At 39.8% G+C, this 19,217-nt stretch overlaps 1 protein-coding gene across 6 annotated transcripts in view; it reads right to left on the reverse strand.

Moving 5' to 3' along the window:
* The window catches only part of Col28a1 (collagen, type XXVIII, alpha 1), a 196,610-nt gene that overhangs the window by 125,810 nt on the left and 51,583 nt on the right, over positions 1-19,217 (reverse strand). For all 6 annotated transcript variants that reach the window (XM_017321502.1, XM_006505031.2, XM_006505032.4 and 3 more), the window contains 2 exons: positions 5,830-5,898; positions 4,375-4,443 (listed from right to left, as the gene is read on the reverse strand). In XM_017321502.1, coding sequence (XP_017176991.1) covers positions 4,375-4,443; positions 5,830-5,898 — 138 coding nt within the window. The remainder of the gene's footprint in view (positions 1-4,374; positions 4,444-5,829; positions 5,899-19,217) is intronic.

The following is a 19,217-nucleotide window of genomic DNA, read 5'->3' on the forward strand; positions in this document are numbered from 1 at the left end:
GGGATCAGATTAACTATCTAAACAGTCCTATTTCCCCTAAAGAAATAGAAGCAGTCATCAATAGTCTCCCAAACAAAAAAAGCCCAGAACCAGATGGGTTTAGTGCAGAGTTCTATCAGACCTTCAAAGAAGATCTAATTCCAACTCTTCTCAAACTATTCCACGAAATAGAAACAGAAGGTACTCTACCCAATTCATTCTATGAAGCCACAATGATACCTAAACCACACAAAGATCCAAAAAAAGAAGAAAACTTCAGACCAATTTCCCTTATGAATATCGATGCAAAAATACTCAATACAATCCTCACAAACCAAATCCAAGAACACATCAAAACGATCATCCATCACGACCAAGTAGGCTTTATCCCAGGGATGCAGGGATGGTTTAATATATGGAAATCATCAACATAACCCACTATATAAACAAACTCAAAGACAAAAACCACATGATCATCTTGTTAGATGCTGAGAAAGCACTTGACAAAATCCAACACCCCTTCATGATAAAAGTCTTGGAAAGATCAGGAATTCAAGTCCCATACCTAAACATAATAAAAGCAATCTACAGCAAACCAGTAGCCAACATCAAACAAATGGAGAGAAACTCAAAGCAATCCCACTAAAATCAGGGACTAGACAAGGCTGCCTAATTTCTCCCTACCTATTCAATATGGTACTTGAAGTTCTAGCCAGAGCAATTCTACAACAAAAGGAGATGGAGGGTATACAAATTGGAAAGGAAGAAGTCAAAATATCATTATTTGAGATGATATGATAGTACATATAAGTGACCCCAAAAGTTCCACCAGAGAACTCCTAAATCTGATAAACAGTTTCAGTACAGTAGCTGGATATAAAATTAACTCAAACAAATCAATGGCCTTTCTCTACACAAAGGATAAATGGACTGAGAAAGAAATTAGGGAAACAACACCCTTCACAATAGTCACAAATAATATAAAATACATTGGTGTGACTCTAACTAAGGAAGTGAAAGATCTGTATGATAAGAGCTTCAAGTTTCTGAAGAAAGAAATTGAAGATCTCAGAAGATGGAAAGATCTCCCATGCTCATGGATTGGCAGGATAAATATGGTAAAAATGGCTATCCTGCTGAAATCAATCTACAGATTCAATGCAATCCCCATCAAAATTCCAACTCAATTCTTCACCAAGTCAGAAAGGGTAATTTGCAAATTCATCTGGAATAACAAAAAACCTAGGATAGCAAAAACTATTCTCAAGGATAAAAGAACCTCTGGTGGAATTACCATGCCTGACATTAAGCTGTACTACAGAGCAATTGTGATAAAAACTGCATGGTACTGGTACAGTGACAGATAGGTAGATCAATGGAATAGAATTGAAGACCCAGAAATTGAATCCACACACCTATGGTCACTTGATCTTTGACAAGGGAGCTAAAACCATCTGGTGGAAAAAAGACAGCATTTTCAACAAATGGTAATGGCACAACAGGTGATTATCATGTAGAAGAATATAAATTGATCCATTCTTATCTTCTTGTACAAAGCTCAAGTCTAAGTGGATCAAAGACCTCCACATAAAACCAGAGACACTGAAATTAATAGAGGAGAAAGTGGGGAGAAGCCTCGAAGATATGGGCACAGGGGGAAAATTCCTAAACAGAACAGCAATGGCTTGTACTGTAAGATCAAGAATTGACAAATGGGACCTCATAAAATTGCAAAGCTTTTGTAAGGCAAAAGACTGTCAATAAGACAAAAAGGCTACCAACATATTGGGAAAGGATTTTTACTAATCCTAAATCAGATATGGGACTAATATCCAATATATACAAAGAGCTCAAAAAGGTGGACTCCAGAAATTTAAATAACCCCATTAAAAAATGGGGTACAGAGCTTAACAAAGAATTCTCAACTGAGGACTACCGAATGGCTGAGACGCACCTGAAAATATGTTCAACATCCTTAATCATCAGGGACAAATCAAAACAATCTTGAGATTCCACCTCACACCAGTCAGAATGGTTAAGATCAAAAATTCAGGTGACAGCAGATGTGGAAAAAGAGGAACACTCCTCCATTGCTGGTGGGATTGCAAGCTTGTACAACCACTCTCTAAGTCAGTCTGGAGGTTCCTCAGAAGATTGGCCATAGATAGTACTACCGGAAGATTCAGCAATACCTCTCCTGGGCATATACCCAGATGTAGGTCTAACTGGTAATAAGGACACATGCTCCACTATGTTCATAGCAGCCTTATTTATAATAGCCAGAAGTTGGAAAGAACCCAGATGTCCCTCAACAGAAGAATGGATACAGAAAATGTGGTACATTTACACAATGGAGTACTACTCAGCTATTAAAAACAATGAATTTATGAAATTCTTGGACAAATGGATGTATCTGGAGGATATCATCCTTAGTGAGGTAACCCAATCACAGAAGAAGTCATTAGATATGCACTCACTGATAAGTGGATATTAGCCCAGAAACATAGAACACCCAAGATATAATTTGTAAAACACAAGAAAATCAAGAAGAGGGAAGACCAATGGGTGGATACTTCATTCCTCCTTAGAATAAGGAACAAAATATCCATGAAATGAGTTACAGAGACAAAGTTTGGAGCTAAGACGAAAGGATAGACTATCCAGAGATTACCCCATCTGGGGATCGATCCATCCCATAATCAGCCACCAAATGCAGACACTATTGCATATGCCAGCAAGAGCTGTCTCATATGAGGCTATGCCAGTGCCTGGCAAATACAGAAGTGGATGCCCACAATCTTCTATAACATGGAACACAGGGCCCCCAATAGAGGAGCTAGAGAAAGCACCCACGGAGCTGGAGTGGAACAATAATATGAACTAACAGTACGCCCAGAGCTCGTGTCTCTAGCTGCATATGCAGCAGAAGATGGCCTAGTCCGCCATCACTGGGAAGAAAGGCCCCTTGGCATTGCAAACTTTATATGCCCCAGTAGAGGGAAATGTCAGGGCCAAGAAGTGGGAGTGGGTGGGTAGGGGAGCAGGGCAAGGGGAGGGTAGAGGGAACTTTCGGGATAGCATTTGAAAAATATATAAAGAAAATATGTAATAAAAAAATAAAATAAAAAATAAATTAAAAATTAAGTCATGTGCCACCATGCCCGGCTATACTATTTAATATTTAAAAACAAAATAATATGTAAGCCAATGACTGAGTTTAGTGTTAATATACTTTCTCTCAAAACAGCTACTAAAAATGCACTTCCTAAAAAATAAAAAAAGAAATCATATATATGTGATTGTGTGTGTGTAAAAATACATGTTAACTGAAAAATATAATAACACTAATAAATAATTTAGTTAGAATAAGATGATGAAATGTTAATGAGGAATTCAGGTCAAGACTCTATAAAGAAGTCAAATTAGGGGTTAGAGAGATAGCTCTTTCAACTCCAGCAGAAAACCCCAGTTCAGTTCCCAAGACACACATAGGATCAAGTCACAAACACCTTCCAATCCAGCTTCAAGGAATCTCATGCCCTCTGCAGGCCCCTTAGAGCCCTGAAATCATGTGCAGTAAACACACACACACACACACACACAGTCATATATTTCAAAACCTCACAATACCCAGCTGTTTACTTCACAGGTACTGCAAAGAAACATTTCTGTTAGTGATTCCATGGGGCACAATGCAATGCGAAACCAAGGAAGGAGGCTACTGCTGTGGCTGCCTGCTTTTGCTTCTGCCTTGGTGAACCAGCTTTAGTTATTTGCACAAAAATAAAGCTCACTTGAGAAGTTATGAAGTGCTTCATAACAGAAGAGTCATGTTTTATTCATTTCCTCTTCAGATTTCTCGTGACAGAATCCTTTTTTCCTTTTCCAACAATAGCAAACTTCAAAGCTGCATAAGGTGGAAGCTGGGAATAAAGCAGGCTTTATCTTTGTCCCATGCTCAAGCCTAACTTTAGTGCATTCTCGGGGATTACATAATGAGAAGATCTTCAGCCTCACATTCTAGTCCCCCATGGTTCTCAGGACTACAATTACCATGTATAGACAGAGGACCTCAATCGAGATCTGTCACCTCCTAGGGAACTTTGACACCTAGAACTCTTTTTCTTTGCCAAGCTAATTAATCTTATGAGAGGTTACAGTGAGGAAAACATCATACACATATGTGAATGCATATACACACATATATATTCATATAGCCTTATTTCAAGCATGTAAAGTAATACAGACCTTGTTCTTACATGCTTCTACTATTAATGGACTTTTTAACATAAAAACATACACAGTAGAGTCACTTGGGCATTTCTTTTTTGCCAGAATGAGCAGGTAAGAATTACACTCTGCCACTTTACTCCACATGCAGCTTTGGCCACTTACTGGCTGTCCGGGTTCACCAATTCCAATCGGTCCGGGAGCTCCCATTCTTCCTTCCTGGCCCCTCTCACCCTGAGACAGGAAAAGTAGTTACAGGGTGAGTTTTTTAAAAAATAATAGGATGATATGAAATGAGCTGGAGATTTCAACAGGGAAAATAGACAAAACTTTTCATATTCAGGAACATTAAGAATCATTCAGAGGAGACTGATGTCAATTAAAGCAAACAAATTGTCCTAAAATGTTCACCAGCTCTTGTTTAAATGCAACTCAGTATCTCTGGCACTTATAAATGATAGTGTAGAAATGGGAAATGGACAGCATTTTCTGAGATGGCCAAGATACAATATGTGCTATTCCCTGCCACTATCCTAAAATGTCACCTCTTCCCTGTCCCCGCGTTGGCCATTTTACCTCTCCTTTTTTTTTTAATTAGATGTTTTCTTTATTTACATTTCAAATGTTATCCCCTTTCCTAGTTTCCCCTCCGAAAATCCCCTATCCCCTTCACTCTCCCCCTGCTCCCTAACCCACCCACTCCTGCTTCCTGGCCCTGACATTCCCTATACTGGGGCACAGAACCTTCACAGGCCTCTCTCCCCATTGATGACTGACTAGGGCATCCTCTGCTACACATGCAGTTAGAGCCATGAGTCCCACCATGCGTTTTCTTTGACTGGTGGTTTAGTCCCTGGGAGCTCTGGGGGTTCTGGTTATTCATATTGTTGTTCCTCCCATGGGGCTGCAAACCCCTTCAGCTCCTTGGGTCCTTTCTCTAGCTCCTTCACTGGACTCTGCTTTACACTTGCTTTCCTCCAGAAGAATCTTCTCCACTAACTTTGCCCAATGAAGGTCCACCTTCCCTCAAGTCTGCACGTCCTGATCACTGAAATGCAGTGCATGGTGGCACTTGATTCCCTTCTAAACATATTGAATCAGGACTGCTCCCTTTCAGTTCTGTATTAAAGTCTTATCATCCTGAAAGTCCATTTAAAATCAGTTTGTACCTCTGCTATCTCATATGCTCTGTGTGTGACTCAGAGCTCCCAGGATGCTCCTTACCAACTCCCTACAATTCTTCCTGCCAGCATTTACTCTCAGTATTCTGGGCCTCTAGTTTCTGCTTACATAATGTGAGCAGGTGGAAGGTTTACATGGTAAGATGCTACATTTCCCAATACTGTATTTGCACGCTAGTTTTTAAAGCCCAAGTAACCAAACAGAACCACTTATACATTTTGAGAGGTTATATATTGGAAACAAAGTTTTTATTCCAATTCAATCAAATGTATCTTGAATATTCTTAAGCTAATTGTCCCAGACCAGAATGCTGCAAGTGTCCAAAGACCCAAAATATATGCAACTACTGCAGAAAAGGGTGGAAGAGAGTTTGTGCCCTACTTTCCAAGCCCCATATAAATCAATAGTTATCCAAGGACAAAGAAGCAATATCTCTACCTTAACACCTTGCTGTCCAATACCAGGGGCTCCTGGAGGACCATAAGGACCAGGAGGACCTGGCTCACCCTAGAATAGAAAAGAGGGTATTGTTAGGTCGGCTTCATAGCATTTGCTGAACAGTTCTTAGGTATACAGTGCTGCTGTAGGAGCCCTGAGAACAGCAGCGAAGTCTAGCATACAGTCCCTGCCTGCCCTTAATTACCTCTAATTTCTAAATACAATTTAAATATATTTTAAAACATGTTAATGGATACGTGATAATTGATTCCACCTAGATTTTTTTTATCTCCGTGCAGTCATAGCAATTTTAAATGTTTTTATGTAGGAAGGTACAATAAAAGGAAGGAAGGAAGGAAGGAAGGAAGGAAGGAAGGAAGGAAGGAAGGAAGGGAGGGAGGGAGGGAGGGAGGAAGGAAAGAAGGAAGGAAGAGAGAGAGAGAGAGAGAAAGGAAGGAAGGAAGGAAGAAAGAAAGAAAGAAAGAAAGAAAGAAAGGAAGGAAGGAAGGAAGGAAGGAAGGAAGGAAGGAAGGAAGGAAGGAAGAAAGAAAGAAAGAAAGAAAGAAAGAAAGGAAGGAAGGAAGGAAGGAAGGAAGGAAGGAAGGAAGGAAGGAAGGAAGGAAGGAAGAAAGTGTCTTTACCTATGAAAGTCATGATACAGCCTTTTCACTCATTCCACAAATCTATTTCAAATGCTTTGACAGATCCATTTTAGTCCCTACCCAATGCACACCTCTCTCACCTTTACTATTCAAGCCAATAAGAAGCTATATTTTGCTCTTAAATATGTGGTATGATGCCCTATTACAATTGATTGATTTAGCTTTGTCATATTTAGTCAAGGTTTCTGTTGTTCAAAGTGAGCATTTTCAAGTAATACAGTCCACTCTGTAGCAGGACAATACACGAACTCAGGCATCCAAGAACTGGATGATACCAAATCACTCATGATTCCTCGTATCAGGAAAACCTGAGTCCAGATGGGCTGTGAGGCATTGGGCTATGCAAAGACAGCCTGTTTTCCAGTTGAGGCTAGATGGTGAACCCCAGGACCTGGTGGTGATAATTCACCTACATGAGACAAAAGGAGTTCTCTCATGTTGCCTGGAAGCCTGGCTCCCGTCGAAGTTATGGCCCCCTCAACCCCCACAAGAGAAGCATGGCTACTAGTCACAAAGGCAATGTCCCAAGCTTCTGACCTTCAGGCTAGACTCCTCCCCAGTTACCTAGCAACAGAAAAGATAGCAGCATACTTTAAGAGGGGCTGTTTGGCCCCTCCTCATTCTCTCACTCCTCTTGCTCTCTTACTTTTACTCTCCTCTCTCCTCTTCTCTCTCCTCTCACTCTCTTCCTCTCTCTCCCTCTTATCCTAGCCTTTCTTCTCTCTCTCTCCTTTCCCCCTTCTCTCCTCTTGGCCATGGCAGGTCTCTCTCTCTCTTGCCAACTTTTCTCCTTTCTCCCTGCCTTTCTATAATAAAGCTCTAAAACCATAGACTATCTTCTGGACTCAAGGCCTGCTGCACATACTCTTGCCTGCATGGGGACCTCTCTCCCCTCAGCCCTCTCTCCCATAACCCTGGAGCTACGGGGTGTCACCCCAGGGCCCCGGTCAGGGCTGCTCCTTGTCCACCCCACACGGGTTGAGTGGGGTCAGTGGCTTACTTGCCCACCCGGGGCCAAGTGGAAAGCGTCTGGCAGCCCTCCCACTTCCCCAGAGCACTGAAGCTCTGGCGGGACTTGGGCTCTTTCCCTCCCCCTCTTTCCCCACATCCCTCTGCCCTCTCTCCCATAACCCCGAGGCTACAGGGTGTCGCCCCAGGGCCCCCTGGTTTCAGGGAACTGCTTCTTGTCCACCCCCACCCTCCACCCCTGTTGAGTGGGGTCAGTGGCTTAAATGCCCACCCGGGGCCAAGTAAGCATCTGGCAGCGCTCCCGAGTTCCCTGCCCAGAGCATAGGAGGAACTCTGGCCTGCGCGGGCTATCCTCCCTCTTGCTCCTTTCTCAGACCCCTTTTAGTTCCCACAATGGGCTACCACCCTGGCCTGGGTGTCCAGCTTACAGCTTGCTGACATTCATATGTGCCTCCTCTGGTGTTAGCATCTGCCCCACAGTTAATTGGCAACAGCCAGGTAGGCCTGACTCACTATAAAGAGAGCTCTGCTTGCCCTCTCCCTCCCCCCTCTCTCTGTCTCTCTGTCTGTCTCTGTCTCGCTCTCTCCCTCTGTCTCTCTGTCTCTTGATCTCTCTCTCTTGATCTCTCTCTTGATCTCTTATCTTAATGCTCCTGCTCTGTCCCCTTGCCCCTTCGCCCCTCTCTCCCCATTCCCTTTCCGCCTCTCTCTCCATGTGCTCATGCATGGGCTCTACTCCTCTTTTCCTCCCCTCCCCTCCCCTCCCCTCCCCTCCTCCCCCCCATCTCTTCCTCTACTACCTTCTTAACTCCCCTCCCCATGCCCTTAATAAACTCCCCTCCCCATGCCCTTAATAAACTTCTATTCTATACTATACCATCATGTGGCTGGTCCCTCAGAGGGAAGGGATGCCTTGGCATGGGCCTGCTGAGGCACCCCCTCCCCCCACACCTCACCACACCTCCATAGAACATATTCCCTCTCTTTTTATCTTTTTATAAACACAACACCTGGTGACTCAGGCCTCTAGTCCTGAGGAATAATGATGGGTTAAAGGATCAAAATTGCCTTTTGTATAATGCTAAATTGTTCCTGTTCTCAAAGCAGTACCTCTTTGTTATTAAAAATCTGTCATGTATCTTAAAACATACATTTAAAGTTTAAAATTAATTTTCTATTACTTTGATTAATTTTTGTATGTCTTCTCCAAGATTTTATATGCATATATGACCCATTAACTTATACTAATGAATATTGATACCCACACTCATGTTCAAGGTCAGGCTTCGTCTATACTAAAGATTTCTCTTCATGCTTGCAAGAGGTGAAGGGAAACATACACTGAGACCAGACTTTGCTCAAGTTAAAGAAACCAAAAGGATTTTCACTAATTTTTATTAGTGATTTTAGAGGAGACAGATGGCACTGAGAGCAATGTTATACTGGCTTAAAAGAACGTGGCTTTGGAGGAGTCTGTTGGCTTTGACCAAGTACAAAGAGAAAAAGAAGAAGAAGAAGAAGAAGAAGAAGAAGAAGAAGAAGAAGAAGAAGAAGAGGAAGAAGAAGAAGAAGAGGAAGAAGAAGAGGAAGAAGAAGAGGAAGAAGAGGCGGAGGAGGAGGAGGAGGGGGAGGAGGGGGAGGAGGAGGAGGAAACTCCCCAAACATATGTCCAGACACAAAATGAATTAAAACAAAGGAAGTCTGTGTGAACATCAGGGTCTGAGATCATATTTCTTCGGCACCCATATGATGGCATTCACAGCATCTGCTGCTCATGCTATCAAGAAAAGTCAATCTGGCAGCTCAGTCAAATGGAATTTCTTCCTTTTGAAATTCTACAGTTGCTCATGCTCTCTCTAGATGTCTTCCTTCAGGAAGCTAAAGGGCATTCTTACTTTACATGTTCTTATCCATGAAAATTCTCTTTCTTTCTCTTCATACCAGACATAAAATTTCATACTAAATTTTAATCCTTTTTTCTTACTCTCAAAATATAAGTGAGGGCAAGAAAAGACTAAGAGTCCTGGACATGCCAATTTTTCTTTCTCTAACGAGTGTTTCCTAAATTCCATCCATCACATAATAATCAAAACACCAAATGCACTAGAAAAAAAAGAAAGAATATTAAAAGCAGTAAGGAAAAAAGGTTAAGTAACATAATAAGGGCAGACCTATCAGAATTACACCAGACTTCTCACCAGAGACTATGAAAGCTAGAAGATCCTGGACAGATGTCATACAGAAAACACAAATACTAGCCCAGGCTAATATATTCAAGCAAAACTCTCAGTTATCATAGATGGATAAACCAATATACTCCATTACAAAAGCAAATTTACACAATATCTTTCCACAAATCCAGACCTACAAAGGATAATAGATGGAAAACACCAACACAAGGAGGGAAACTATACCTTAGAAAAAGCAGCCTTCTTTCAACAAACCCAAAAAAGGGTAGCCACACAAACATAATTCTACTTCTAACAAAAAAAAGAACAGGAAGCAGCAATCACTTTTCCTTAATATCTCTTAACATCAATGAACTCAAGTCCCCAATGACATAATAATAGACTAACAGACTGGATACGTAAACAGGACCCAGCATTTTGCTGCATACAGGAAATGTACCTCAGTGACAAAGACAGACACTACCTCTGAGTAAAAGTCTAGAAAACAATTTTCCAAGCAAATGGTCCCAAGGAATAAGCTGGAGTGGCCATTCTAATATCGGATAAAATTGACTTTCAACCAGAAGTTAATAAAAAAAAAATGAAGAACACTTCATACTCATCAAAGGAAAAATCTACCAAGATAAACTCTCAATTCTGAACATCTATGCTCCAAATGCAAGGGCACCCACATTCATAAAAGAAACTTTACTAAAGCTCAAAGCACACATTGCACCTCACACAATAATAGTGAGAGACTTCAATACCCCTCTCTCAGCAATGGACAGATCTTGGAAACAGAAACTAAACAGAGACACAGTGAAACTAACAGAAGTTATGAACCAAATAGATTTAACAGATTTTATAGAACATTTCATCCTAAAACAAAAGAATATACCTTCTTCTCAACACCTCATGGTAACTTCTCCAAAACTGACCATATAGGCCTCAACAGATACAAGAAGATTGAAATAATCCCATACATCCTTTAAGATCACCAGAGACTAAGGCTGGTCTTCAATACCAACAAAAACAACTGAAAGCCCACATACACATGGAAGCTGAACAACACTACTCGATGATAATTTGGTCAAGGAAGAAAGAAAGAAAGAAATTAAAAACTTTTTAGAATTTAATGAAAATGAAGATACATCATACCAAAACTTATGGGACACAGTGAAAGCAGTGCTAAGAGGAAAACTCATAGCTCAAAATGCCTCCAAAAAGAAACTGGAGAGAGCATACACTACCAGCTTGACATCAAACCTGAAAGTTCTAGAACAAAAAGAAGCAAATAGACATAAGAGGAGTAGACAGCAGGAAATAACCAAAATCCGGGTTGAAATCAACCAACTAGAAACAAAAAGTACTATACAAAGAATCAACAAAACCAGGAGCTGGTTCTTTGAGAAAATCAACAAGACACATAAATCCCTAGCCAGACTAACCAGATGGCACAGAGACAGTATCCAAATTAATAAAATCGGAAATGAAAAAGGAGACATAACAACTGAAAGTGAAAAAATTTAAAAAATCATCAGACCTTAGTAAAAAAGCCTATATTCAACAAAACTGGAAAATCTGGATGAAATGGACAATTTTCTAGATAGGTACCAGATGCCACAGTTAAATCAGGATCAGATAAACCATCTAAACAGTCACATGAACCCTAAAAAAATAGAAGCAGTCATTAAAAGTCTCCCAACCAAAAAAAGCCCAGGACCAGATGGGTTTAGTGCAAAATTCTATCAGACTTTCAAAGAAGACCTAATACCAATACTCTTCAAACTAGTCCACAAAATAGAAACAGAAGGAGCACTACCCAGTTCGTTCTATTAACCCACAATTACACTTATACCTAAACCGCACCAAGACCAATCAAAGAAAGAGAACTTCAGATTGATTTCCCTTATGAACATTGATGCAAAAATAATCAATAAAATTCTCCCAATCTGAATCCAAGAACACATCAAAGTGATCATTCATCTCAACAAAGTAGGCTTCGTTCCAGGGATGCAGGGATGGTTCAGTATATGGAAATCTATCAATTTAATCCACTACAAAAATAAAAGCAAAGAAAAAAAAACATGAGCATTTAATTAGATGCTGAAAAATCATTTGACAAAATTCAACATCCCTTCATGTTTCTTGGAAAGATCAGGAGTTCAAGGCCCATACCTAGACATAGTAAAAGCAATATACAGCAAGCCAGTAGTCAGCATCAAACTAAACAGAGACTTAAAGCGAACCCACTAAAATCAGAGACTAGAGAAGGCTGCCCACTCTCTCCTTGTCTATTCAATACAGTACTAGAAGTTCTAGCTAGAGCAATTAGACAACAAAAGGAGGTAAAAGAGATACAAATTGGAAAAGAAGAAGTCAAAATATCACTATTTGAGATGATATGATAGCATATATAAGTGACCCCAAAAAATTCCACCAGAGAACTCCTAAAGCTGATAAACACCTTCAGCAAAGTGGCTGGATATAACATTAACTCAAACAAATCAGTATCCTTCCTCTACTCAAAGGATAAACAAGTTAAAAAAGAAATTAGAGAAATGACACCCTTCACAATAGTCACAAATAATATAAAATATGTTGGTGTGACTGTAACTAAGCAAGGGAAAGATATGTATGACAAGAAATTCAATTCTCTGAAGAAAGAAATTGAAGACGATCTCAGAAGATGGAAAAATCTCCCAGGCTCATGGATTGGTAGGATCAATATAGTAAAAAATGGCCATCTTGACAAAAGCAATCAACAGATTCAATGCAATCCCCATAAAAATTCCAACTCAATTCTTCATAGAGTTAGAAAGAGCAATTTGCAAATTCATCTGGAATAACAAAAATCCCAGGATAGCGAAAACTATTCTCAGCAATAAAAGAACTTCTCTGGGAATCACCATCCCTGACCTCAAGCTGTACTACAGAGCAATCTTGATAAAAACTGCATGGGTTTTCAAGAGATTTTCTTCTATCTATTGTCAGTGAGTTGGCTTGGCAGCTACCTTGAAAAGAGTGAGCCAAGGACACCAGAAAGAAAAGAAAGCATCTTCCCCTTAAACCTAGAGCTTCCACTAACCAAGCATCAATAGCAATGGAGACTTCTTCATACTACTTCCTCAAAGGAATTACAGGAATGTGAAGATTGCAGAAGGATTGCCTTCCCTTACTGGAACTTGGTTCGTGGCCCATGAGTAACTCATCTCCACAGGCGACTATCTTAAATTTCACTCCCAGGAGATTGATATCACAACATAGGACCTGGAAATAAGTACTAATATAGAATTAATGTTTATTCACTCTGCATTTTCCTTTCCTTTATCCTACAAAAGTTTCTGTGATAAAGAAAGTGCTACTCATTGTGAGACATGTGGTCTTTGTAAGACAATGCATGCAGAGGAATCTGCACTCACAACTGCTCTCTTGGAATTCACCAAGACAGTATAGACAAGGTAAAACTGCAGACTTAGTCCTCTCTGTCTGTTCTCCCTGTCAGCCATACCCAGCACACGTATGGCCACACACATGTGTAAACAGTGTACCTGAAACACTGACTGTACTACACTGTCTCTGCTTTACTTTTGTTGACTGCCAGGACCACTCACCACAAGCAAGCATTAAAAGAGAACTAGTGGGGAGCAGCCCCAAGAAGTGGCAGCATAGACAATGTCCTGTCCCAGATCCCTGCTCAGAGGGAAAAAGCAGCTGGCTTGTGTGAGCAGAAGCCCCACCAGAAGTTCAGTACCTTGGGGACAAAGACTGGCTCCAGCCTGCCTGATCTCCCAGCCCCCCTCTTGGGCAGAGGTAGTGGCTCTTCCAGTGACACTTTCAGCAGCAAGATCTGTCACTTTCTTCCTTACTTAAAGTTCCACACACATGAGTTTGTGTCTGTGCAGGGAGCTGACCCTGTACCACAGCACTCCATTCCCAAATACCATGAGGAAAGAGCTGATCTTCCAGGAGTGCTGACACACCTATGAGCACAAGTAAGACCACCAATTTTGCTCAAATTCCTGGCCAAAGAGGGACATGTCCAGAACCATCAGTACACAGGAACCAAGGAAGAGCCAGGGACAGGATCCTTCCGGTTTCCATCTGCACCCCGGAGCTGACCCTGTGCCACAGCTCTCCATACCCAAATTCCTCCTGGAGAGAACTGAATCCCAGGAATACTGACACACATGCTTGCAGGAGGCACAAGCTACTGTCAAAGACTGCAAGACCAGCTAACACCAGAGATAACCAGATGGTGAGAGGCAAGAGCAAGAACATAAGCAATAGAAAACAAGGTTACTAGGCATCATCAGAACCCAGTTCTCCCACCACAGCAAGTCCTGGACATCCCAACACACCAGAAAAGCAAGACTCTTATTTAAAGTCACAGCTCATGATGATGATAGAGGATTTTAAGAAGAACATAAATAACTCCCTTAAAGAAATACAAGAGTACACAGGTAAACAGGTAGAAGCTCTTAAAGAGGAAATACAAAAATCCCTTAAAGAATTACAAGAAAACACAATCAAACAGGTAAAAGAATTGAACAAAACCATCTAGGATCTAAAAATGAAAATAGAAACAATAAAGAAATCACAAAGGGAGACAACCCTGGAGATAAAAAAAAAAAAAAAAAAAAAAACCTAGGGAAGAAATCAGGAGCCATAGATGCAAGCATCACCAACAGAATACAAGACATAGAAGAGAGAATCTCGGGTTCAGAAGATACCATAGAAAACATTCATACAACAGTCAAAGAAAACGCAAAATGCAACAAGTTCCTAACCCACAATATTCAGGAAATCCAGGAAACACAATGAGAAGACCAAATCTAAGGATGATAGTTATAGAAGAGAGTGAAGATTCCTAACTCAAAGAGCCAGTAAATATGTTCAACAAAATTATAGAAGAAAACTTCCCTAACCTAAAGAGATGCCCATGAACATACAAGAAGCCTACAGAACTCCAAATAGATCGGACCAGAAAAGAAATTCCTCCCATCACATAATAATCAAAACACCAAATAACTCAACAAAGAAAGAATATTAAAAGCAGTAAAAGAAAACTGTCAAGTAACATATAAAGGTAGACCTATCAGAATTACACCAGACTTCTCACCAGAGATTATAAAAGCTAGAAGACCCTGGGCAGATGTCATACAGACCCTAAGAGAACACAAATGACAGCTCAGGCTACTATAACCAACAAATCTTTCAATTACCATAGATAGAGAAACCAAAGTATTCCATGACAAAACCAAATTTGCACAATATCTTTCCACAAATCCAGCCCTACAAAAGATAATAGATGGAAAATGCCAACAGGGGGAGGAAAACTACACACTAGGGAAAGCAAGAAAGTAATCTTTCAACAAACCCAAAAGAAGATAGTCACACAAACATAAAAATAACATCAAAAATAACAGGAAGCAAGAATCACTATTCTTTAATATCTCTTAACATCAATGGACTCTGTTCCCCAATAAAAAGACATAGACTAACAGAACCCAGCATTTGCTGCATATAGGAAATGCTCCTCAGTGACAAAAACAAAGACTACCTCAGAATAAGGGGCTGGAAAGCAGTTTTCCAAGCAAATGTTCCCAAGAAACAAGCTTCTTTTAAATATTGGGACTTCTTCCTCATGACCCAGAAATTCTGATGTCAAGACTTCATCACAGAGATGTCACATAGCCTAAGTGACTTAGAGACTCAAAGCTAGAGTTCACTTTTTAAATTTGTATTTTTTATTTGATGTGTGTGTGTCTGTGTGTCTGTGTGTCTGTGTGTGTCTGTGTGTGTGTGTGTGTGTGTGTGTGTGTGTGTGTGTGTGTGTGTGTGTAAGAAAGATGGGGGGGTCATTTTTTTGTGTGTTTGTTTTGTTTTTTAAAACAGGGTTTCTCTGTGTAGCCCTGGCTGTCCTGGAACTCACTCTGTAGACCAGGCTGGCTGGCCTCAAACTCAGAAATCGGCCTGTCTCTGCCTCCCAAGTGCTGGGATTAAAGATGTGTGCCACCACTGCCCAACGAGATTGGGGTCACTTATAGTAATCATGTGGGGACAAAATAATCAACTTGCTTGTGTTTATTTATTTTATCATAGAGTCTCAGGAAGTGGATTAAAAAGCACCTTTACTTTGCTGAGCCATCTCACTGGCCCCTCAGGGTACACTTTTAACAAGAAAATGATATACATGACCTAATTTTCACATGGTCTAAGTGGCCTTGGAGAAGTGGCTAGATAGATGCCTACAGCACTGAAGAGGGGTTCATGGGCACATGAGAAGAACAAAGTCTCATCTTTTAAAGACATTATTTCTTACAGAGAATAGTCTAGAAAGAGCCACACCAATACACTTTCAGGGCTCTTTCTAGGAGAAACTAGATTCTTTTTATTAAAAAATTTAATTTTATATATATGGATGTTTTATTAGCAAGTATGTCTGTATCATATGTAGGTATGGTGCCCACAGAGTCCAGAAGAAGGCATTGGATCACCTGAACTGGAGCTATATTTGTGAGTTATTATGTGGGTGCTGGGAATTGAGTCCAGGTCTCCCGGAAGAGTAGCCAGTCCTCTTATCTATAATGAGCCATCCCTCCAGCTCAAAAATTTGTTTCTGTATGTTTTCTGGATTCTCAAAAAATAATTTTATAAAAACAGAACAAAAGCATGGGATGATTTAAGAATCAGTATTCTCTTTATAAGAAGAGCTAATAATGCTTAGTAAAAGCATGGGTATTGTGTCACTTTGAAGAGGTTGAAAGATGAGAGGTGAGCTAGGTACATGGGCATATTAATATAGTTCCAGCACTTGAAAGGCTGAGGCAGGAGGGTGATCTAAACATAGAGATTCAAGATATCTATATGACAATATCTATCTCACATAAATACATGCCTGTATACATAGTTATATGAGTAAGGATGTGAAGTGTGCATGCATGCCTTTGTCTGTGCTTATATTTATGGTATGATCTATGGATAATCACTGTGGATACCCGAGGGACAGAAATTTATGTGATATTGGTTTTAAATTTTTATCTACTTAAAAAAAAACAAAGATCATAGTTTTGAGAAACTATGAAAATAAAGTTTTATGTCTGTTTGTACCAGATCAGTTAACATTAGACAAGTGTTTATTTCCTGTCTGTTCCCATCTTCACTAGAAGAAAGCTGTATTTAGTATTATGCTGAAAACAAGACAGAAAATCATCTATCTTAGTGGTTAATCCTTAAATCAACATTCATTGGTTCAATGGAATGTCAGAGAGATGTGGGAAATCATCCATTACCTTTGTTTACCTACAGTTTGCATGGTCTAAGAAACTTTAGGAGCTTTTCACCTGTGTCTTTATTAGGTACCTGCTCTCTAAGCATCATGAAGGTAGCATCCATCATTTTTTGTTCACTTCCCACTTCCTTGACCAGTTCTATGAGTATAATATTATGATCTAAAACTAAAGTAGGAGAAGCTGAACTACCCTGCCACCTTCCTCCCCACTTTTCTCTTCCAAAGACCACATTGACAAAAGAAGAGCTTTTGCTCCATAGAGATTTGGAATTTTTCCAAGTCTCTAATCATTCCATTTCATACTGAGAAATACTTAATGGCTCTCAATAAACAGTTCAAAGAAAATGGAGGGAAGAAGGAAAAGAGAGGTAGGTGAATGGATGTATAAACAGGTAATTGATTAATAGATGAATGGAAGAGTTGCTGATTTACAGACGATGTGTGGACAGATGAATGGTTGGATGAATAGTTGAGTGATAAGGGAAAGGATGGGTGAAAATGGATGATAGGTTCACAGATAGATAAAAGGATGGATATATGAATAGAGGGGTAGATGGTTGAATGACTAGATGGTTGAACAAGAAATGCTTGAATGAACAAGTAGTTTGGTGAGTTCATGACTATGTGGAAAATTGAATGAGCAAATAAATGAAAAACTCACTGTAAAAAAACTTGATTTTTTTTAATAAATGAATAAAGTCTCGGGGGCTGGAGAAATGGCTCAGTGGTTAAGAGAACTGACTGCTCTTCCAGAGGTCCTGAGTTCAATTACCAGCAACCACATGGTGGCTCACAGCCATCTGTAATGAGAATACAATGTCCTCTTCTGGTGTGTCTGAAGACAGCTAGTCATATACAGTGTACTCATATACATAAAATAAATAAATACCTCAAAGAAACTAACTCAATCTTTTAAAAAATAATCTCATCATCTGGGGGAAAAGTTCCACACATATTTGGGACTATTAAAAAAAAGAGAGAGAACTAGTGTATGATAGTACACCCTATAGAGGTTTACTTTATGCCCTCCTTGTAAATGGAAGTATGAGCTTGTTTGGGGCAAGGAGAAAGTCAGGTCGGTGTAATTCATTCATTCATTCTGGTCCTTCTCATAAGTTACAAATGCTGCTGATGCGCCGGGCCTCTAGAGAAGAAGCCAGTGTAAAATAAAATCTACTAGTAAGAAATATTGTCCTGACACTTCATATACAGTATCTTGCTCACTCTTTAAGCAATCTTAAGAAGGAGGATTTCCCTTCATTTCAGAGTGGAAGACTATAATCTGCACTTTGAGCCCACTTTTCATTATGCGCAGAATCACACGGAAAATAAATGGCTTTGGAGATGCCACAATGCAAAATGAGAATGATTGTATGTACCTTACAGGGCTGTGGAGAGATTTCAAAATGTTTTCTGTAAAATTTCCAAGTTATATACAAGCATATACTGTAGCTGTTTAATATGTGACCATTCGATTACTATTCAACAATGCTTTACTGACCAACTGCTACAAGGTCTGTAAACACATCTGGTGAACAGCAACCTATGCCTGTAATTGAGTATCAGCTGATATAATGAAGGACATGATTCACATTAAATCCATACTCTGCCAAAGCCTATTGTCTGTCTGGAGAAAGAAACAAGTAAAAACATAAATACAAGCCTGTGGAGCAGGTAGAATAGAGATGCTAACAACATGTGCATCTCTTAGGAAGGAATGCTTAATTCAACCTCAAGGAATTTTGAAAAGTTTATTACAATAGTAGAGATATTAGAAATGAACAAAGAAGTAAGGATCTTATCTACTGCAGTGAAGATAAACACAACAAACGTCTAAGAGCAGGAAATGATGTGAGATGTTCTTTCAACAGCATGAAACCTGGTGGAGCCAGGAATAAGGTGACAATAGGGTCCCATCAGAACACAAGTGCCCAGTAGAAATTATACAGCAAGCCCCAGATATAATTTTAAATTTTCTAGCAGCTAAATTAAAGAGGCAAGTAGAAACTGATTAATTATAATTAATAATAGTTCTACTTATTAACTGGAATATTATTTCAATGTCATCAATCCTTTAAAATATTAGTGATTATGTTTTTCATTATTTCAGTGCTATTTTTGAAGGTCATGTGTACCTTAAGCTTGAAAAAACTTCAACTGTATAAAATATATTTCAAGTGCTCAAGAACCTCACATGGCTAAGAGTTTTGGAGAGATTAGAAAGGCCAGAGCCTTGATTCAGAACCATGGACAGTACCAACCGTATCCTACCAACAGAAACCTACCAAAAACATC

The sequence above is a fragment of the Mus musculus genome, chromosome 6, assembly GCF_000001635.26.
Source record: "Mus musculus strain C57BL/6J chromosome 6, GRCm38.p6 C57BL/6J".
NCBI classification, from domain to species: Eukaryota; Metazoa; Chordata; class Mammalia; order Rodentia; family Muridae; genus Mus; species Mus musculus.